This window comes from Lepidochelys olivacea (assembly GCF_965140295.1).
Source record: "Lepidochelys olivacea isolate rLepOli2 genome assembly, chromosome: 19".
In the NCBI taxonomy this organism is placed as follows: domain Eukaryota; kingdom Metazoa; phylum Chordata; order Testudines; family Cheloniidae; genus Lepidochelys; species Lepidochelys olivacea.
In genome coordinates this window covers 5,732,530-5,754,859 of record NC_140429.1, presented here as the reverse complement: position 1 = coordinate 5,754,859, position 22,330 = coordinate 5,732,530, and the positions used below count along the sequence as shown (strand labels likewise).

General features: G+C 55.8%; 1 protein-coding gene across 3 annotated transcripts in view; it reads right to left on the bottom strand.

The window, feature by feature from the left end:
- TINAGL1 (tubulointerstitial nephritis antigen like 1) overlaps positions 1–7,106 on the bottom strand; it is a 30,174-nt gene extending 23,068 nt beyond the window's left edge. For 2 of the 3 annotated variants that reach the window (XR_014714519.1, XM_084652328.1), the window contains exons 1-2: positions 6,960–7,106; positions 1,342–1,668 (exon numbers count right to left, since the gene is read on the bottom strand). Coding sequence is in view for 2 of the 3 variants with exons in the window: in XM_084652328.1 (XP_084508454.1) it covers positions 1,342–1,645 (304 nt within the window). In the remaining variant the exon portion in view is untranslated. Of the gene's footprint in view, positions 1–1,341; positions 1,669–5,448; positions 5,848–6,959 lie in introns of those variants that run through there. The other variant, XM_084652329.1, reaches the window with a different exon arrangement.
- Positions 7,107–22,330: the final 15,224 nt, after the last annotated feature.

Genomic DNA, 22,330 nt, shown 5'->3' with positions numbered 1-22,330 from the left:
TATCCTGGAATTCCCCTGGCATGGTCAAAGCAGACAAGATAGTCCACTTCCTTCCCCCGTCCCAGCTGGCCGGGCAGCATTGCTAGGTGATAGCTGCCACATTTCAGCCCGGGCAAAAGGACCCATTTATCTCTGTAGGGTCAAAGTCTGTGTCCAGGTGTACCGGGTGACATTCTGGAGTGAGTCCACTGAAGGCAAAGGCGTTATCTGGATTTACTGTGGCGTAACAGAGCACAGAATACAGCCCATAGGGTGTATGGTGCTGTGGGGCCTTCAGACGAAGGGTGCTAGGGAACGGTCAATAACTAATGTGGCCAGATTCTCCATTGGTGGAAGTCACCAGGGCGCCAATGCATTTACACCGATTTACACCAACTGAGGCTCTGACCCTACGTTCCTAGAAATGGAACTGGAATGTACTGGGCCAAATTCTGCTCCCAGTTACCCCAGGGGCAAAGTCAGACTGGGCATTAGGAAGCCAAACCTCCTTTGTCTCCAGTGGCATTTGCACCTCTTACGCCAGGACTGGGTTTGCCCAGGAGCAGGATCCGAGGTCTCCCTTCCCGGCCCATGAGTTTTCCAGCGCCTGGCAGCTCTGGGGTTACGACTCTTCGCTCAAGAGGCGGGCAGAGCTCTAGGAAAAGCTGCTGGCAGCTCCCACCGCAGCCCGGGGCTGGAGAAAGGCAGCTGTGAAGCGCACACATTCCCAGCCGCTGTCGAGCTGAGGTCTCGCAGCTGCCAAGGAAATTATCCCATCTTAAGTGGGATCTGTGATAAGGGTGCTGGCGGGAGAGACCGGGGAAAGGCAGCCTGATGCCGAGCAGACCACCAGGGGGTGCAGGGAGATGCCTTCCCATGTCCGGGGGTTTGACCCTGGGGTGGTCCCCTTATGGATGGGGACAGGGGGATGGCTGCTGGACAGAGGCCCTGTTGAGCAGCTTGCTATTGACTCCAAAGGGGAGGAGAGGGGATCACTGAGGGCCGGGAAACACAGAGGTTGCAGGTTCAAATCCTGCAGCAGGCGGGACCCCACACATTATCCCCGTTCGATAGATGTCTGGGTGGCGAGGGCGGGTCCCAGCCTAGTTCCTAGGGGACAGATTTGACCTACACAGACTCCACCAGAAGGATTGATCTCTCATTGGCAGCCTCGGCAGAGAAGCCAAGCACTGAACAGGCCCCGGGGACTGAGCTATGGGGGTCGCTCTGGGGTAGGAGGATGGGCGGGAGCTGTGTGGATGCGAGGGATGGAGCTTGCATTGCTGCTGACCCCCTGTGGATACCCGAGGCCCTGGGTCCCCAGGCCAGAGCGAGCTGCTGGAGGGGGTCTGCCCCATCTACCTTTGTGCACGGCCAAGGGGGGCGGGATGCCCAGGCAGTACTCCCAGAAGTCAGGGCAGCAGTCGGAGACGGTGCGGTTGCAGAAGAGGTCGCAGTAGCAGATGGTATCCAGGTAGGGCACAGTGCAGGCATCGTCCCTGCCCACGCAGCAGGCATCATTCCTCTCACAGTACGAGCCGCCGGCGTCCCGGATCCCCCGCTCGTGCAAGCCTGGTGCCAGCTCTCTGCGGGTCCGTGCTCTGTGGGCAGAGAGATCCTCTGCTGCCAACAGCCAGAGGGTCAGGAGAGTCCACAGCAGCCTCATCTGTGGGCCGACGTCCCCGGAATCTGCAGGGGCCAGAGAGAGAGAAGGACGGGACGTGAGGAACGCAGTGTCCGGAGTGGACATGGGCAGCTCCTGGCCCACATCCTCGTTCCTAGGGCTGGGCTCAGAGCTCAGAGGGGGACACGAATCCAGAGGGACACAAGCGTCACCATGATCTCACCTTGGGCCCCAGGCCAGTGGCAGGTGCTTGACACCAGGGCTTCTGAACACAGGCAAGTGGGACTTGCTGTGGGGGGCTAGTGAATTGGTGGCTGCCAGGAGACCCTGAAATGGAGCTTTCCCAGCTTTGCCCAGCCCGAGGACAAGATGCAACCGGGATCTACGCCTTGTTCTCCTCCAGGGGAGAAATAATCCACCACCTGCCCCCCATGACCAACCCACCCATCGCAAAATGTTCCCCTTGCCCACCGACTGGCCTCTAAGATCCCAGCCCTGAGTCCTCGCTCTGCCTGCATCGCCCCCTGCTAGGAGGACAGCCAGGCCGCACCACCGCCTGCCATCCGCGCCGGTGCTTGCTTCAGGTCTTCAGCATGGCATGGGCCACAGCACGGCCATGCGGCTCTGTGAGCCGTTCTCCTTTCAGGCAGCCACTCAGGTGGCCAGCAGAGGCTCTCCAGGCAAGCCCCACTGGACACAAGAGCTGGGGCGGTGGGGGGGACCGGGACAAGGGAGCTAAGGCAGCGAACCACCCTTCAGGGGAAGCCGCCAGCTTGTTCAGCTCTCCAGGAACAAGCCCCCATAATCACCTCGCCAGACTTGCATGCACGGCTCTGCAGGAGACACCATGCATCCTCTGCACCCCTGTGCAGGAGAGCGTGAAACGCTGACCAGCTAGCAAAAGAGACTCTGCTCTGGAAACTCACGAGCAAGGGTATCGCCCAGAAGGAGCCGGGGAGATTTAACGAATGGCTCTGTCCTAAGTGCTGTGAGGACAGATTCTCTTCCCTTTTGAGTTTCTTGCCAGGGAAGCCACCACGGAAGGTGGCTGATTCATCAGAGCTACTGATGCAGAGCTTGGGAGCTATCACCCAGAGCCTCAAAGGTATTTAGGCACCATTTGGGAGTTAAGTGCCCAAATACCTTTCAGGGTCTGCACCGAAGAAACCAGAAGGAGATGCAAGTGGGGGTGTTCCCTTCCCATGCAGATTGACAGCTGTCAGTCACCTAGCATCACACCTGGCTGGGACAAGGGGGGAGCTGGGGTGCCTGTTGTTTGCAAGGTGGGGGGAGAAAGGTTTGTTGCTTCCCAAATCTTTACCAGGCTAAAGGTACAAACTTCCTTGGTTCCCTGTATGTTAGATAACCAAGGTGAGGGCTCCCAGTGGGTTAGGTAGGATCAAGGCTGCAGCAGGCTGCAGGTTAGGCAGGATCAAAGCCCAGGCTAGCAGGGAGCTTGATAAAACTGGGACCCATGCTCCCAGCAGCTCAGGCAGCGGAAGCCAGCTGCAAGCTCTGTGCACACTTAATATAAGACCAGGCTTTGGCTGCTACTGTTGCCATCTGTCATGGTTCTGTTGCTGGGGTCTTTGCTATTTTCCTTAAAGCCCCAGCTCCCAGAGTCAGGTGATTCCCTGAGACGTTCAACTTCTGTTTAGAAAACGATGTAAGTTTCTAGCCCTGCTGGTTGCAGAGAGAAACTGGAAAACGGGACCCCTAAGTGCTCCCCCACCAGGAGAAGCAGCTGCTCTTTATTCTTTGTTAAATCCCACGATTGCGCAGGGCCTGGCTTACGAGGAGGTGATACCAGTTTTGCCTGCAGGGTCAGGCACAGCCCACCCAGGTCAGCAGCAGTGCAAGGCCGCTCCCAGCCTAGCCCGGGCAGCAAGAAGCAGCCAGGAATGTGCTGCAGCGTGTTCCTGTTTAATCCCCTCAGACTGGAGAGGGGAAGCAAGAACACGGCGGTGCAGCCAGCTGCCCTTGTGGCCTGCGGTCCACTGACCAAGGCTTTCTCGCATGCTCCTCGGCAGCGACACAGACTCAGAGCAGAATCAGGCCCGACATGCCAACGCCTTGCCCTGCACCACTGCACGGACTCCAGGGCTGCAAGCCAGGGGGGAGTCTGGCCCTCGGTGTGGCATTTGTGTGGGGCCGGGACTGGAGGGGCCCAATCCTGCATCAGGAATCCCCCGCACTGGAATCATCCAGCGCTCCATCCAGCAACGGGCTGCGGGCCAGATCCCTGCCATGACAGAACTGCACATATTGACCCCCATTCTGCTCTGGTGGCCTGCCGGCACTGGGGCGTTTTGCACCAATATAACCCCGGGGCCCGATACTCCAACTCAGGGTGCCCAGCGGAGGCACGTCCACCAGTGCAGAGTGGGTGGGAATCGACACCGCCGTGAGGGGCATCATGTCACACTCACTCCGCCCTGCTGTAAGTGACAGCACAAGGGGCTGAGCGACAGAGACTCAGGCCTCCAGCCGCTGCGCTGGGGTAAAGGCTGCAACGTGGCCAGCCCAAGCCTCTTTCCACGCAGCAGCACCCCATCTACACTAGGGCTTTGCATGGGCGTCACTGCACCATTGCAGCCCCCGCCCGCAGTGACCCAGGTATAACTGCACAGACCCAGGTGTCAACACAAGAATTGGCCCCTGATTTAGTTAAATGGGTGCAAACCCCTGTGGGGATGCTCTGAATCTGGTGTAAGAGCAGCTTATTCCTGTCCATCTCTGGCCCCCATCTCTGAACTCCTCACCATCTTTAATGGATTTATCCCAACTCCCTGTGAGGCAGGCCAGTGCTATTATCCTCCAGATGGGGAAACTGAGGCACAAAGCGACTAAGTGATATTCCTAAGGACACCTAGGGGGTCTGTGGCAGAGCAGGGACTCGAACCCAGGTCTCTTACATCGCAGTCTCTTGCCCTAACCGCTGGACATTCCTACTTCTTAACCCTGTGTCTAATCAACGCAAGCTCAAAAAGCCTGGTTGTAACCAAAATCATTGTCCACACACTCATGCACCAGGTCAGTTAAACCAGTTTTAAATTGCCCCTTTTGTTATACCAGTGCAGCAACCCCTGGAGACAAGCCCGTAGCCTACCGACATCTCTGCAATCGCGGGCTAGGCTACACCGAAAACAGAGTCCGTTATTTCTGTGGGAGGCTGTGCCTGGAACATGCTGGTTTCGGATTCAGAGTGTCCTGTTTTGCTGTAGCTTGAGGCCTTTTTTGTTTTGTTTGTTAAAGCTTAACATTAAAAACTGAATGACGCAGGATCAACCGGATTTAGGCTCCGAAGTCACTTGGGCACTTTTGAAAATTTTACCCTTCAACTCACTCAAAATATGATGCTTTTAATTCAAAACCAGAGCACCCAGCCCCCGTTTGCACCAGTTTCGCCAAAGTGGGGGATTAAACCGATTTTGTTCTTTTGGTGGCAACTTGAGGGTGGATCAGCCCCGAGAGCGGGATTCACCCACCCATCCAGAGTGCAAATAATTGGAAGTGTGTGTGGCTTTTTGCCCCGCAATGCACCATCCCAGGGATGTTCCCTGCAGCTCTTCCCCTCACACCAATCCCTGCTCAGAGGTTTTATTCGCCTTCCTCTCAGCATTGTTCGGGGACATGTCAGAACTTAGCTTCCCTCTCTCTGTCTCTTTGATCTGCAAGGGCCAGTGTAGTATCCCAGACTGCAGGGCAGGACTGGGGGGAACTGGCTGAGCTGTGGGTGGGGAGGCCTGAGCTGGGGCAGCAGGGGGCTGTGGGACTAGCAGAGGATTTCAGGGCAGGATTGAGGGGACAGCAGCAGAGCTATGGAGGAGAAATTAGTCCAGTACCTGCTCACGCTGCTCCTGGCTCCAGCCTGCGTTCAATCCTTCCCTCTCTTTCATATTCACTTGGGTTATAGCAGTCTTGCCTGTAACTCCCTGGCCAGTCGTCCAGATAGGGGGGTTGAATGTGCATCTGAATGTATGCAGTGCTGTGATCTAGGACTTAGACAATGTGATGAGTTTTCAGGGCTCAGCAGCTAAATTAGGCAGGGAAGGGGAGGGGAATGGAGGTCAAAAGGCAGGGAAGGAATTTCAGTCTATCTTTGCCAGTGCCTTTGCTTACTGCAAGGTAAGCAAGCTGCCTTCATTTCGTTAGCTTAACCCTCTGACCTAGGTCTAGGACATCACAGAAACAAGCAGCATGGAGCGTAAATCCTGGCACAGCAAAGCTAAAGCGGGCTCAGGAAAGTGCTTGGAATCTGGTGGCCGGTGGCAATTAAACTCCAGCATACAGTAGCATTGCTGGGCAACCGTAAAACACCAGCGGTGGCTGCATTTCACTGCTGGACAAGCCTTCCCTGGGCAGCATTGCTGTGTGACTGTAAAACAGCAGTTATGTCCCACCCCAGAGGAAGCTGCATTTCAGTGTTGGGTGAAGTCATCCCTGCAAATGCGGGGCCAAATCCGGATCCCATTCCCATTCTTGCAACCCTGCTGAAGTCAAGTAGGGGGTGTAACATGAGGGCAGACCTTGCCCCCGGTCTGTAAAGTGTGGTGCGTATCCCCTGGTGGGGAAGGAAGTCTACAAAAAGGGGAAATCAGCTTCCCCCAGCAGCGCAGCAAGGAAAGGCTAGTGGAATTCTGCTTTCCAGCCCCAGCCCAAACATACCCTGCCTTCGGAGCTTAGCAGCGGGCTGTTCGGGGCTTTCCTCCCAGCTACACCTCTATTAAACACACTAGGGATAAGTTTCAGAGTAGCAGCTGTGTTAGATAAACACCCATTTTTTCATGGTCTATGTGTATATAAATCTCCTCACTGTATTTTCCACTTTATGCATCCGATGAAGTGAGCTGTAGCTCATGAAAGCTTATGCTCAAATAAATTTGTTAGTCTCTAAGGTGCCACAAGTCCTCCTTTTCTTTTTACTAGGGATAAGGAGTCTAGGAGCTGCCCCAGTCCCTCCCAGTAAAAGCCCCCCCGCAATCTTCCCACGACACACAGCCCCCATCAATAATGCATCTACCCAGGAATGTATGAAATATTTGCAAAGCCTTCCAAAGTTCACCCCAGCTGAGCCAGCCCCTCTGGGCTGGGACCGGCTGGCAGCTGATCCTCCTGGACTGCAACCAGCTCCGAACCTAAATCAAAAGCTGAATCCAGTCTTCAAGAAACAAAATCGTCTCTCATCCTGTTCCCCTAAAGCAGTGAGAAATCCATGAAGCTGATTCCTTCCCTCCCCTCAACCTCCCGGCTGCTCCATGCAGAAATCAGCTGCCCACAGCTCCAGCAAAACCCACAGGGAGGAGGCAAAGCCCTCTAGAGCCCAGCTCCCTGCCAGGAAAGAAGAGGATTTTACCTGCAACTTGCCTGTCCCCGCACAGCAGCAGTCTGGGCTCGCCAGCAAAAGCCCTGTCGTCCCCCTGCAGGACAGAAACTCCTAACACAGGCAGAGCGGCTGAGCCACTCCTCTGGGCCTGGCTGTCTCTCACACACTGGTGCAAAGGGGCCCGGGCACTCCTTATGTAGCACACGCCTTCCCACCTCCACTCATCGCTGTCAGCCAGCCTTCCCGGGCTCCAGGGGGAAAGGCTGCCGCGTCCACATGCGCAGCCCAGAGCAGGGCTCCACATTCCCAGACAAGGGATGGGGTTTCGGGGAGCTCATTGGCCATTCGCCTTGGCTTAGGGGACGGTAGCTGGGCACGGAGATTTATCTCCCAGTCCCAGCACTCTTTCTTCCCCTCTTCGCACCCCAAGTAACCCTCGCCAGCACAGATACAGAGCAATCACCAGACTGGATCAGAACCAGGCTCCACCTAGCCCAGCACCAGCGGCTGCAGACGAAGGCGCAAGAAACCTGCCTGCACGAGAATCAACTCCCTACGGCATACCCCCTCCGAACCAGGCACAGGCCCCGAAAGCTACACTGCCCTACCACATCACAATAGCCTTGCGCCCAAAATAATGCCCCGGGGTGTGGCCATACTGCAGCTTTTTCCTAGATACGGTGACCAGAGGGCAAGTGTGAAGAATTGGGACGGGGCTGGGGGGTAATAGGAGCCTGTATAAGACAAAGCCGCGAAAATCGGGACTGTCCCTATAAAATCGGGACCTCTGGTCACCCTATTCCTAGAAAATATGCAAGGTGGGCAGAATTTCGATGGCTAATCTAGGTTTTTATTTTCAAGCATTTTTTTCTATTTTTATTGATTTAAATTTTCCTAGTCGTGGGAAATTACGGAGGGGCTCGTTCAATTAGTGAACGGCTCCAAACGTGACAGCTTTGGAAACTGCTCAAACACAGACGGTCAGCATCACACCTCAAAACACACCCAGCAACTACCCCTAAAGTGATAAATCCGCCCTGGCTTTACTGTTTAGGACCCTGGCCGGTCCTTTTGTAACAAGCCTAGGGCAGACATGGCGGGATTTGGACTCTAAATTCTCAAACAGTGTTTCTCTTCCTGTGCCTGTCTGTAGATTTTGATATTATGTGTCAGTTTGGGGGTGTGCGGCGAAATCGATATTTATCGACATTTACCAAGAAAAATCGAATCCCGCCAAGCCTAAGGATACTCTACAGCAGTGGTCCCGGGGCACGTCTTCACTCCAGGGAACAGCTGCAGATATGTTGCTGTAGCACCCGGAGTGTAGATATTTCCTATATTGATGGAAGGGTTTTTTTCAGTCAGTGTAAATAATCCACACCCCTCATGAGCCACGGTAGCAAATATCCACATGAGGGGTTTGCATTTTTTATACCCCGAGCGATGCAGATAGGTCGATCGAGATTGTAAAGTGTAGACCAGGGCCTGGTTAAGAAGGAAGCCCCTTGTGAGAAGGAGCAAGACCCTCCTTCTACCAGTGTAAATCCATTGACTCTAGTGAGGTTATTTCTCATTTACACCAGTGTATGTGAGCAGGCCCACGAGGGGTGAAGTGGTAATTCATCTCCAGACTGCGTGGGGCGTCAATCAACAGAGGGAGCAGCCTCCATCTGTCCATCTACATCCCAGTCTCCAATATGTACCAACAAGTGTCCCCACTTGGATAGGGCCCCTGCAAAGATGGGGGTAGTCCTGTCCCCAAGTGGGGACGCAGCCAGGTTTAGTTGCTAGAGCAGGGGACTGGAAGTCCAGATGCCTAGGTTCTACACCTCTGCCACTGACCCGCTGCGTGACGTTGGGCACTTCCTTGCTCTGTGGCTCAGTTTCCCCCCCCCTTTGTGAAACAGGGATATCGTATTTATTTACTCACCTTGGTGAAACACTCTGAGACCCCCAGATGAAACAGGCAAACAGGCCAGCTGGCCCAGAAGAGATGTTAGGGCATGTGAGTGACAAAGCGACGGCCCTTAACGAGACACCGCTCACAGTTAGAGCAAGTAGCAATGATAGCTCTTGTCAGGCTGAGGGGTGTGAGCTGAGCGCGGCTGCTCAGTTCAGAGGCGGTGTGGAAGGTAGGGCTCATGCATCTAAACGTCTTCCAGCGGCTCACTGTAAATTACATGGACTGATTTTCAGACCAGCTCAGATCCTACTGAGGCTCCACGTGAGGGGGCAGATTTTCAAGAGCACTCAGTACATTGGGTGCTAAGAACCTTTGAAAATCTGGCTCCTAGTGTCCCATAGGCTCAGGTATCATCAGGTAACTTCCTCCCTTACATGTGCCTTCAGCATCTTTCACTAGACCACCCTTATGGACCGTTAATCCATGCCCCCTGCTAAGCAGCAGGCCATCACCAAGGCAGCTGTGAACGGGAGTGGTGTGGATAACACTGGTCTCCATTTGCTCCCAGCCTCTTAGCCTGTGTCCAGGGATAAAAGGTGTGATGGAAGCAGGTGTTAACCAACATGCTAGAACAGTCCAGTGTAGACAAGGCTTTATCGTGGTCAAGTTATAGTTTAGGGGCAGTTTAGGGTTTTTCTCAACCAGCTAATGTGTTGAAACTATGACCTAAGATCTTGGGACTCAGGAGCCCTGAGTTTCAGTCCCACCTCTGCCACCAGTCTGTTGGGTGACCTTGGGCAAGTCATGCCCCCCATGTGCCCTCAGTTTCCACATCTGTAAAATGGGGATAATGATATTGACCACCTTGATCAAGGGCTTAGAGATCTATGGAGGAAAAGCACTATATGAGAGTTAGGTGTTGTTATTAGAGCGTGTTAAAGTCACGCCTGCATCCCCACTGGCTCCCTCCCTAGTAACACATTGCCTATGGCTCCCCTGAGGGGTACGGAATGGGGGGCTGCTCGATCCAAGAACAGACCCCCCCCCCCCCCCCGCAAAGGAGCCAGAAAGCTGTGGTTTCAAGGCAGGGATTCATCTCGACCCCAGCTTGCCTGCCTGCCTGCTGCAGCCACTTTGCCACCATCCCCCTACCTGGCGGCTTGCAGTGCCAGTCTTGGGTTTCAAGGTTCAGGGGAGTGCGTGTGTAACGCCAGGGCACGGCTTGTCTGAATCAGATTTTGTTGTAATAGAATTAACTGCAGTGAGAGGGAACTTGACCTTAGAAATAAACTCCGTCCTTGAGGCAGAGATAGAATGCGGCCGGCTCTGAAAGTGAGGGTCTGAAAGAACTAGCTGGAACCAGGCACAGTGCGGGCAGGAGCCATGCTGGCTTCCTGAAGATAATGCTGCCAATGCACCAAGCCTGGCCTGCAACAGCCTTCGACATAGTCCAGTCCTGGACTCCCTACACACAGCTCAGCTGCACCCCAAGCCTCACCTGCACCCCCATGCTATTCCCATCCTAGACTCCCCACACATAACTCAGCCGATGTGCCCCAACCCTGGCCTGCAGAAGCTCATCCCAGTGGCGAGGTGGCCCAGCTCCTTCACGACCCCAGCCTCTAGATGCCAAAGGTTCGTGCATTAAATCCCCCGGTTTAGCAACCCTTGGGCCTGGGCGGAATGTCCCAGAGGGGAGGTGCGCTGCTGTCTCAGCTTCCATGGGTGCAGCTGCTGGGTTTCACTTTCGGTGGTAACTACTAAAGGCCAGGAAGCCAGCGGGTTCAGTCTGGCTGAGTCTGGCCTGGAGGTGATGCAAGCTACGGAGATGTGCAGATTAGTTCTACTTGTGTCCTTATGTAACCCTTCTTCCAGGTAGAGCCAGCCGCAACAAGGGCCAGGTTCAGTATCTAGAGGTTCCTTTTCAACAATACAACAGAAAACTGGCTCGAGCCCCCACCCGGTGACCTGGGACAATTACACCCACCCCCTGGGCACCTCTAAGAGGCCATACTTCCCCTCTTGCAAGCACAGAGTCTGAATGTAGCAAAAACTTTTAATAAAAGGGGGGAATTAACTCAGCATTAATTTGGGAAAACACTGCAACTAGGGCTCCTAAACACAAACCATGAGCAAAAGACCCACCCCCAGGTAAGTTGGGCAATGTCCTTTTCCCCTCAGGGTCTTAAGTCCAGCAACCCAAAAGTCCCTTTCACATGCCCGTCCCTTCTCTGTACCCCACTCACAGTTGCTGGCCTGCGCCAGTGGAGCCCCAGAGTTCAGAGGTTCATCCACAGAGTTCGCCTCCCACCTGAGGGATAGCTCAGTGGTTTGAGCATTGGCCGGCTAAACCCAGGGTTGTGAGTTCAATCCTTGAGGGGGCCATTTAGGGATCTGGGGCAAAAATTGGGGATGGGTCCTGCCTTGAGCAGGGGGTTGCACTAGATGACCTCCTGAGGTCCCTTCCGACCCCGATAGTCTATGATGGCGGTGGAAAGGAGGCACCTTACGCGCTGCACTGCTCAGGCACTCACTTGTCGCCCCGATGGCTGATTGCCACACCTCTGCAAGGCTCTGCTCTGGCCCTCTCCACCAGCCACCCTGCTGGCCACTTCTCTCCACTGCCCAGCTGGCCCTGGCGAGTGGCCAGCTGGCAGAGAGACAAGATGTATTCAGCCCCCCCACACACACACTTAGCACCGCTCTCAGCGATTTCAGCTGTTAGTGGGGGGAGCCTCACTGCTAGTGCGTCTTTTGCAATAGAGACAGGTCCCAAAGGAGGTCAATTACCTCGTCCCGGGTATCAGTGATCTCAGCTCTGCAGCAGTAACAAGACTCTCAACTGAAGCTAAATTAGCTCTTTGAATTATACCATGAAGAGAGGAAGGATGAAAGAGTATCTAGTCCCCTTCAACAAGACCCACACCACCAACTACAACTCTCTCTCTACTCATTGGGCTTTGGAACCCATGTCCCCTGCTAGCGAGTGCCATTCAGCTGAGGGTGAGTCCCTCCATTGGGGTATGCCAGGTACAGTTCTGCAGCCCTCGGTTCACACAACAAGGATAACAACCCTTTATTACTCCTGCCCCAGCAACAAGGAGGCTGGGGATCCAACACTAGCCACAAGAGATCATTAGGCAAGCAATCCCATCATGCTGAGCACCTAGGCTGGGTGAGTGTGTGCATGCAAACGAGATCAGCTTCTGAACCCTTTTTCCACAGCTCACCACTAGATGTGAGGGGAGAGCTCATTCAGACTCTGCTTACACTTACGTCCCACCCGTCATCACCATCGAACCCCTAATGAATAATGTAATGAATGTAATCGAACCCCTAATGAAATCTTAGTAGCACTCAGTTGGACCGCTGTTGTCAGCCTATGAACTTGGCAGCCACAGGAGACCCTGGCGCATGGACCCATACAAGTAACCCTACATACGCCTCCCTAGACACATCTCTCCCACAGGACACGATCATGCCATCACCCACGATGCATTGCTGTTTGCACTCCGCGCTGCATTTACATTTCGGACAGTCAGACCTGGAGCCATTTTGGATTTGGAATCCCTGTCAGTTTCGGGGGGCGGGGCAATCTCTACAAAATCCCAGGGGGCTCCCCCACTTCCCAGTGATGATGATGTAATAGTAAAGGCAGTGTGGGGGTTCAGCTTAAAGGTTACAAGCAAACAAAAGCATTTGGGGTTAGCACAGAAGAGTCCACAAGCCAATCAGAAATAAACGGAAATAACCCTGATTGCGTCTTCCTGGACATTGCTTGATCTACTTACATATCTGAGGCTTCGACAAAACCTGCTGTGGTCTCTTGACTGGCGCACCCCAACACGAAGCGGCTGTGTGACCCAGTTCTTGCACCGGGACAGCCTTGCTGCCAGTTCTCAGCCCTGAGCGACACCCACCGGATCTCGTGTGCACCACGATGCCCCTTCACTTTGCTGGGCATATGGCAGCTGCGGTGTTGCAGGGCGCTTTAGGGAATAAAATGCAACAAGAGGGGGGCTGGGGGTGGGCGTCAGCTGTTGAAACCAGCGATGCTGCGAGCTTTATGGCCTGGGTTCTGCCCGGGGTGAGTGGAGGTGACACACGCCCCACTGAGGAGCGAGCCTCACGCCCCTTGCAGGGGGACTCCCTTATTCCCAAATAAATGCAGAGTCCCTTCTCCACCGGCTAAGGGGGTGCTGAACTATGCACCCTGCTCTCCACGACAGCACTCACTGGAGGCCTCCTGCAGAGGCCTGGTCTCCGATAAGCTCTGAAAGAAAATAGGGGCTGACGGTCTGAGTGGAGGGGTGCAGGGAGCCCGCTCCGGCCTGGACGATAATCAGCTGTGCTGGGTTTGTTGGTACAGCCCCCCCTGCAGCCTTGTCTCTCGTCCGCTCAGGACCCCTCCTGCCTGTCCGGCGCTCGGGCTGCCCCCCACGAGCCATCACACAATGGCCAAGTCACTGGAGCAGCTGCCCCGGCCTGCGCCGTGGGGCGGCTGTTGCACAACGGGCCGGTAACCCTTCGCGGGGGGCGTTACTGTGGAATAAAGAAGGTGACGTGAAACTGAGACCACAGAGGCCCTCTGTAAAGATCAGGGGTGAGCCGAGGGGCCCCGAGACGGCAAAGGAAGCAAAAAGATGAAGCTGAATCATCTCATGCCAACGTCTCCTCCGCCCAGTGAGTTTGCAAAATGCAGAATGGGCCACACTGAGTCACACAGGGTGGGGGGCAGCACAATGTCCCGTCAGCTGGCGGGTGGGTCAGCCGAGGGCCGTAGGCTGGGTGAGAACAAGCTGCACTCAGTACCCCGATGTGTCACTTCCGGGGGACACTGAACCAGCCTCTGTCAGCCCTCCAGCGCAAGGACAGCCGGGTCAGACGCCCAGTGGCTCCAGTGAGGTGGGGACGGGGTCTGTATTTGGAGCTGGTGACGGAAGGGCCGGGTAGCGAGGTGTCTGGGGGCGTTTCGCAGCAGGGTGACTGGGGCCCTTGCCAGGTATTGCTCTCTGCTGCCACTGGGAGGGGCCTGGCCTAAGAGCTAGGGGGAGAATGAATGAATGAATGAATGAATGAATGAATGGCAGACAAGCCTACAGGATGGAAAAGGTGGCTCAGACCAAAATAATAAATAATAATATGACCAGCTTCTCTATTTTCTGACCATCCTGCCCTGCTGCACCTTGTAACGAACACAGAGCTGTCCACAGGTCAGGTCTGCTGCATGCAACAGCAGGGCGCAATGGCTTGGCCATAGAGCCACGAACCTACAGGCCCCTCCCAAGCACGGGAGCGGAAGGAGACAAAGACATGGAAGCCTCGGGGCCGAGATCCCCTCACACCCGCAGCCAGGCAACAGCTGGAATGAGCAGCATACACAGGGGAAGAGGAAACAGGGGAAGAGGGGGTGTGGGGGCGCAGGCACCCAGCTGAGAGGGCAGCCCAGCTGATGGGAGGAACAAATCCAGAGCCTTACTGGGGATCCCAACCCATGGCTAAAGGACTGGACTGGGACTCAGAACATCTGGGTCCAACCTTGTCTCTGCCACTGACTCCCTGCGTGAGCTTGGCCAACTCACTGTGGGCCAGATTTTCAAAAGCAGCTCCCACGCTTCCCTGGCCACCTCCTTTAGATGCCGTCAGGGCAGCTGTTGGACGTGGAGCCCTTTAGAAAATCTGGCCCTTAAATGCCTCTGTGCCTCTGTTTCCCCTTGTGTGAAATGGGGATAATAACCCTTCCCTGCCTCATGGGGATACGGGGGAAGGGGACAGGGGGTTATGAGGAGGAATGCTCGGGAGGTGCTCGTGTACTCCACTGATGGGGGCCCTCGGTGGGCTAAGCATCTAGTCAGACAGGCTGTGGGACATGCACAGGCCAGTTCGGACCCGACAGGCCCGCTCCCGTGCACTGAGCTAGACAGCTGGCTCCTCGGAGGAACTGCTGGTAGACAACGTGTAATTAACCTGCAAAGTGCTACGGGTGACTGTAAATGCAAAGGCTCCAAAAAGGACCAGGGCTTTCTCTGACTAACGGAGGTGTTGATAACCGGGAGCGCAGCTATCCCTGAAATGGATTTTTGCTGGCTCCCGCTGGAGCAGATCACTGTTATATCAGTGAAAAAGGTTCACAGTGATTCTCTTCAGTACACAGCAGTGTACTGAGAAGGAATTACACAAGCAGCAAAGGGTTATATGAATCACATAACTTCTGTGTTCGACATTAAGAGCTACACATTGTTTTAACAAGTGTTTTGCTTTTGTTTCTTTACAAACATACACAAACAAGCCCTGCACTAGCCTCACGCAGTTTCTGCTTGGCAAACAGAGAAGGTGGTTACCAATTTTATAGATGGCTTCTTCTCTCCTTGTTAGTTTTTTTTTAGCCCTCTGGTCTGTTTCGGATTCCCCCGAAGCAAGGCCTTGGTTACCTTGAGTCCCCTCTGGTCTACAGTCCTCCTTGAGCCCCCGGAGCAGAGTTTTGGCTACTTTGTGTAGGAGCGTTGCTGTTTTAAGCGTTAATTAAGGAATTCCAGCCACACTAATTTACTTTGCTTGATTTTTATACTTTTTTTTTAAAGCAGTTACATGTCTTAAAAGCATGCCCAGTGGGCGTGTGGTTACTCCTTTTTACTTGATTGGTGTTTTAGAAGGGGCTGGGGCAAGGTACCGAATGAAGATCACCCCATGTTTACTCACTTATGAATTATTCACTCTCTTTCTCTCTGCGTGACATCCTTACTGTAAGGTCACTATGACCAGGTCGACCTGTACTCCATGCTGGAACTTTATACATGTGATCTTTTCTTTTGCACGGGCCTCTGTTTGTTGACTAATAGATTTAATATCAATCCCGTACACACAGACTTCGCCAGTTCTTTATCAAATTTGCTTCTGCTTCAAGGGAACCTGCTCCCAGGATCCTCTGCAGCCATTCAGCCATGTTTAAGTTATGTCAAGTTATGCTCACGCCATTCATTCAGTATGGCCACACTACTATGGCACCATCCCAACGGGAGGTACCTACAATGACACCAGCGCTGGGAAAATGTATGTGAAAGACCACACCATGGGCATGCTTCAGGGCAGAAGCAGATTGCCCGATGGGGGCAGGAGGAAATGGCCCGCTCCTGGGACAGTATTGCACAATGAGGTGCCTCATGGGAATGCCAGCCCTTTCTCTGCAGCATCCGGCTGCATCCCAGGTACCAGGTTAGATGGGCCTGTTCATGCCTTCCTGAGCTGGCGCCTCGGTGTTCTTTTGGGCTGTGCATATAAGGGCGCCTCCACCCTGGGAGGAAGTTGCATGCTTCATGTTAGGAGCACAAGGCCAACAGCCCTGGGTCATTCACTTGCCCGATCCTTGACTCTGCTTGCATGCGACAGCACACAGGCCCAGATCCGCAGATATTTAGATGCTTAACTCCCGCTGATTTCAGGATCTGGGCCTTAACTCTTATACAGGCTTGTCTCAGCCACAGATCTCAAAGTGCTTTACAATGGACGGGACAGTGTCATGAGGGAAACTGAGATACAGAGCAGTGACGTGACTTCTCTGAGGTCGCATGGTGAGTCAGTTGCACAGCCAGGAGCAGGCCACTGGAATTGCCATCTGGCTCAGACCAGTGGGTCCATCCAGCCCTGTTGAGAATCCCCTGCAGTTAGGGGATATGGTGCCCTTCAGGGAATTTCCTCCTGACCTTCTGAATTAGAGATTAGCTCATGCCCTGAAGCATGAAGGTTTAGATCTCTTCCCAAACTCCTGGTTATTTTTTTTAACCCTCACTCTCGTGACTCTCATTAGCCACATAACTGGCCAGTCCCGCTGGGGAATCCTGCTAAATGCTTGGCCCCGAATAAGTCCTGACGCGCAGCCCTGGCTCCCAGATTTAGGTGCGGAGCTGCCTGCTGGAGACAGCCACCCAGGCAGAACGCCCCCTGTGGGAGCTGGTCCAGGTCCCTGCGTTTGAGAGGGGACCTGCTCAGCCACGGGCCAGACGGGGCCCAACGGGGTGCAGCACAACTGCCCGGGGCTGAACTTGGCCCGCCGTGTCTTCCTGCACAACAACAGCTCCTTGAAGTGACTTCCCGTGCCGAGCGCTTCCCGGTCCCTCCCTGCTACACCAGCCGCGGCCGGCCGAGGACACAGCTCAGGGAAGGGACGGGGTGATCCTGATGGGATGTGCCACAGGAAGGCATGGCAGGCTAGGCCGAGACCTGCAGGCTCCGCCGCGCATACTTTTTCGGTGACAAGGAAGGGATGGGAATCCAGGGTGAGTCACGTCTTTCCAGGCGCCCCTGGGGGGACAGAACAGTCCCTGACTCCAAGGAGATCCCTGGCTTTGCTTTAGTTTAACTCTTTCACTGCTGCTGGGCTGAACTCCATGGCTGTTCCCTATCTGACATCGGTTGGGGGCAGGGGGTGTGCATGTGGGAGATCATCCAGCACACAGGGGGTTAAACAGCTTTAACAAGGAATTTCCCTCAGTCGGCCAAATCGAATTTATATTCTCCGGACCCAGGACATTCCCAAAGCCTGTTACCAGAATAGCTTTAGGGTCAACGCCTTCCCCCAATGACTGAGACGTCCCTTCCAGAATTCCCCATTATTCTGGATAGCCTGATAGCCTCAATCTGGAGAGCCCTGTCCGGTTCACAACAGGAGCCATTTGATCAAAATCCTGCTCAGCGTGAACCCCCGCTCACACATCCCATAGCAACAACAGCCTTGCCTTCATAAAGCCACGTTCATCCACTGACTCACTGGATCGGCTCATTTCACCCACCACTGAAATGCAGCCACCTCTGGGATGGAAGGTGGCAGCTGTTTCACAGCACACAGCACGGCTGTGTTCCAGGCCAGGAAAGGAAAGGAAGAAGAATTGAATTGAATTGAAATGGCAGGACACTGGGACGTGGACAGCACTACGCTGGTGGGAAGTGACATGGGATTTGAATGATCACACCTGCTCGGGATCTTTGTTTTCCGTCTCATTGGAAAGGCAACACCTCTGGTACCACAGCGCCACCCCACTGGGGCTGCTGCAATACCAACTCGGAGGGCAGAGCACCCCCTGCTGTGTCACCGATCCCACTGCCTCCGGCCGCGGGTTTCCCCGCCAAGTGCCGCCCCAGCCTGTCTAGCTCCCAGCTCGAGCGGCCCCCAGCTGCGGAACGCATTACCTGGCGTTTATAGCAGGCGCCCGCCGGGACGCAGCAGACTCGTGATTCGGCCCCTGTGCGTGCTGGGGGTGGACAGGTTAATGACTCACACAGAACAGGCCGGGCGCTGGCGTTTCTGCTGAAGAAAGTTGAGGCCTCGCCGAAGCATTTTGGCTCTTTCCAGGCCTCTTCCTGCGTTTGTGCCCAGCGCAGAGATCAGCCCAGATACCACCATCCCTGCAGGGGTGTGAGAGCTGGGCAGGGCGCAGGGCTCTGGGCAGGGTGAGTCACGCTTCCTGGCATTTTCCGGACTGTCAGCCAGATCCGTGCTGCTGGGTAGCCCTGGGTGCCCTGGGGCCTCTGCCTCAGATCTAGACCCACCTCATCTACTTCCCCACACAGCCTGTCAGCGGGGTGCAGGTCTGATACCCGGTGCTGGTCCCAGCCTCTCACTCCCCCGGCCGGCACAGAGGAGGGAATCTCAACAGCGACCCCTCCAGCTGACACAAACACACGGAACGGCCTCAATGGAAGGTCTAGTCTCCCTCAGTCTCCCTGTCCCAAGGGTCAGTGAAGAGGGTTACAGTCAGAGGGAAACTGAGGCAGGGGAGTCTCAGCCAAAGGAGAAGGAACCCAGGAGACCAACACCCCCTGAAGGGAAGCTGGCTGATCCAGGGTGACTCTGGGCTAACAAAGGGCCTTTACGAGCCGCTTCTATCCTGCCAACTTTTCTGCAGAGGCCCTGAGAGTGTGACAGGGAGCATGAGAGAGTGCGTGAGCGAGGGATGGAGGGGTGGATACAGCAATGGATGTGGGGCATTTAAGGCCAGAAAGACAGCTATGATCTTCCAGCCAGGCCTCCTAAATAAGGCCAGAGAACAGGGGACAGTGCTTCCTGCACCAAGCCCTTCAGTGGAGTACAGCTGGGGACAGACAGACAGACGAATGTACATCGGGCGAGAGAGAAAGTGAGTGTGTGTGATGGGGCTGTGCATGCTGGTAGGTGGAAAGCTCCTCTCTGCCCCCCACGCGCCCTGGCCGGAGTGAAGTTGGGGGCCAGACACCCCATCTATATCCCAGCCAAATGGTGCGGTCCCATCTCTCTCCCCGGGCAAGCAGACGCATCCCACGTGGGCAAGCAAAGGTCACTCCCCACTAGGCTCCGGGTGCTGCTCCGGAGCAATCAGGCAGCCTGTTCTCCCCACCCGCGGGCGAGACAGGGATCGTAATCTCTGCATGCACCAAGCACCTGGGCAGGCGGGCAGGCTGCGGCCAAACAATGCTGCGTGCGGGGACTCGCTGCTTTGGGGAGGGGCTCTCTGAAATGGCTTGAGACAGTGGCCAGCAAAGGCTCTCATGGGGAGGAGGGCAGGGGGAAGGGCTTCGTCCTCGTCCAGATTCACCCCGGACTTGCGCCGTCTCCTGTGCACTGCTTGCCATCGGACGGACCCCACTCTGCCTCCACCTCGTCCTTTTGCAGCCTCACGTGGGGTCCGCTCCCCCGGCGTGGTCCAGACGCCCCAGGAGGGGAGCAGAGCCAGCCCATCCCAGCACTCCACAGGCTCCAGACCCCTGTGCTTAACGGGGCACCGTGGTGGTGCTCCAAACCCCGCGGGGTGTTCGAAGGGCAGCCCCGGCCGGGCTTGCAGAAAAGGGGATGGGGGGAGTAGGCCTTGTGACAGCAAAATGCACAGGGGGAGAGCAAAGGCCCAGGCCCCTCGTGGAAGTCTGGGGAGCTGACGTTTGCCGGGACCCAGGCTAACCACTGTGGGTGAGGGCATCATGGCCACCCGTTCTGGTGGGGAAGCAACTCGCCACCTACTTTGGGGGGTCTGCAAAATGCCCCGCGGGGCACCGGCGAGGTCCTCAGCCTGGGTGTGTCATTTGGTCCTTGGGCATGTCAGATACGGCCCCCTTCAAGCAAGGCACAGAGAGGAGACAGGGCCATGCAGTGGGGGACGCTTTACTGATCACACCTGCCCAGTACGGCTCTGACCAACTCTGGCTAAAGGCCCATCCCAGCATGCCCTGCGCTTCCTTTGCAGTCTGGGGTGGAGCACCTCAGGCAGCCCCCCTGGCCGGCTGCTCCGAAGTCCTCGTCCCGGATCGAGAGGGAATATTACAGGAGTTTATCCATTTACCTCCCCAATCTCTCCCCGCCTCCCCCAGAGGGCGGCCGGATGCAGATGAGCCCCACGACACGGTGACTCGGCTCTCGGGAGCATCTAGCACCCCGGCTCTCTGGCCATGTTCAGCTTATCCTTACATCATGCAGGATGGGTGTGATACCACACCGCGGCCTCCTGGAGGGCTTAGTGCTCATGCCCAGCTGCTCTGGCCCCACTGAGGGCACCCTGCAGATTTGCTGAGCGCTGCTGGAAAACAACCCCAGCCTCTTCCCGGAGCCCCGGCAAAAGTTCACGGCCCCAGCGGGCTGGTCAAAGGCAGCTATTGTCCCTGCCAGGCTGATCTGCGGACTGGGGGGGGGGGGCGGACGCGGGGGCCGACTAGTTAAGCAAGTGCAGGAAAGAACATTGTTGGAACGTGAAGGACGTGGCATGTGGCAGACTTGTTCCTAAACAAGCGGGGAACATATGTGCTGGCTGGACACACGGCCCCGGACAGGGCGGGCAGGGTATTGACCTGGAATGGTTCCCCTTTGCGAGCCAAGCAAAGGAAAGGGATGTCTCCTGTGCTCCCCCCAGAGCATCCACCTGCCCTTGGGTTTGACGGGAGTTGGTGCAAGCCAGGCCGAGGCTGGGGGGGAGGGGGAAGGAATTTGCAGTAGCTCTGGCCCAGCTGCTCAAAGGTATTTGGGTGCCTAACTCCCATGAGGGCGGTGGAGGATCTGGGCCTCTGTGCAGCAGTCCAAGCAGGTTGGCAGGAGCTGGTGGCTCGGCCCTTTACGACAGTCCTGGGGCGGGTGTGTGTGTGTGGGGGACAACGGACGACGACGACGGGGGCTGCGAGGGATGGCCGGGCGGTGCGAGAGGCAGGTGTCTCTCCCATGCAACCGCTGGGACTAACACTTCATGCGGGCCCTGATCCGCCGTGAGGAGCCTTCTGCCCTGTGCTAAGCTCTGGGCTGGTTGTCCAGACCTGTGGGTGGAGCCCCCACCCCCCATCACACCCATGTAAAAGTCAGCCAGGCTGCACGCGTCCAGCTCCGTTCCTACACAGCAGCAGCTGGAGGAAAATAAGGATGGTGGGGGGCATACAGCCCTGCTGCTCTCCATCCTTTGGGGCGGGGGAGGGATTCCACCTCCACCCTGCCTGAATGAGCCTAGAAACTGGAGCCCCTTGGAAAGGCAGGAGGGCAGGGATGAGCTGGAAGCCTGAGCACACCTGGGAAGGAGCTTCCAAGCCTCCATGCTAGGAACAGCCGCCCCCTACCCCAGCTGATTGATCCTGGCTGGTCCGGGGCCTGGTGGTGGGGCTACGCTGCCGGGCGCCAGTCTGGACAGGCAGCTGGTCTGCCCACCTCTTTGCCCCGGGCACTATCCCCCTCGCCAGCAGCCGGCTCTGGGAATGCCAGTGAAACCGCCCCTTGTTTTTGCTCCATCATGGGAAGCTCTCACTCCAGGGCCGTGGATGCTGCTCACGGCCAGGCACCATGCAGGAGGGAGGGAGAGACTCACAAGGGGAGGTACGTTCTGTTTGTAAAGCAGTACCAGGATCACACCGTTTTGCTGCATGGTGCCAATGGGTTGTGCACTGCACCATGCATACTGCGCCGCTATGCCCCATTGCGTTGCTCAGTGGGGTGTTGCATTGCGTAGCATTGAGTAGCACAGTGAAGTGTTGCTGGGCGTTACAGTGTGTCACCTTGTGTTGCTCAGTGCAGTGTTGCTGGGTGTTGCATTGTGTAGCAGTGCGTTGCTCGGTGGGGTGTTGCATTGTGTCGCTTTGCGTTGCTCGGTGGGGTGTTGCTGGGTGTTGCATTGTGTCGCTTTGCGTTGCTCAGTGCGGTGTTGCTGGGTGTTGCATTGTGTAGCAGTGCGTTGCTCGGTGGGGTGTTCCTGGGTGTTGCATTGTGTAGCAGTGCATTGCTCGGTGGGGTGTTGCTGGGTGTTGCATTGTGTCGCTTTGAGTTGCTCGGTGGGGTGTTGCTGGGTGTTGCATTGTGTCGCTTTGCGTTGCTCAGTGTGGTGTTGCTGGGTGTTGCATTGTGTCCCTTTGCGTTGCTCGGTGGGGTGTTGCTGGGTGTTGCATTCTGTAGCAGTGCGTTGCTCAGTGCGGTGTTGCTGGGTGTTGCATTGTGTAACAGTGCGTTGCGTTGCTCGGTGCGGCGTTACTGGGTGTTGCATTGTGTAGCATTGTGTTGCGTTGCTCGGTG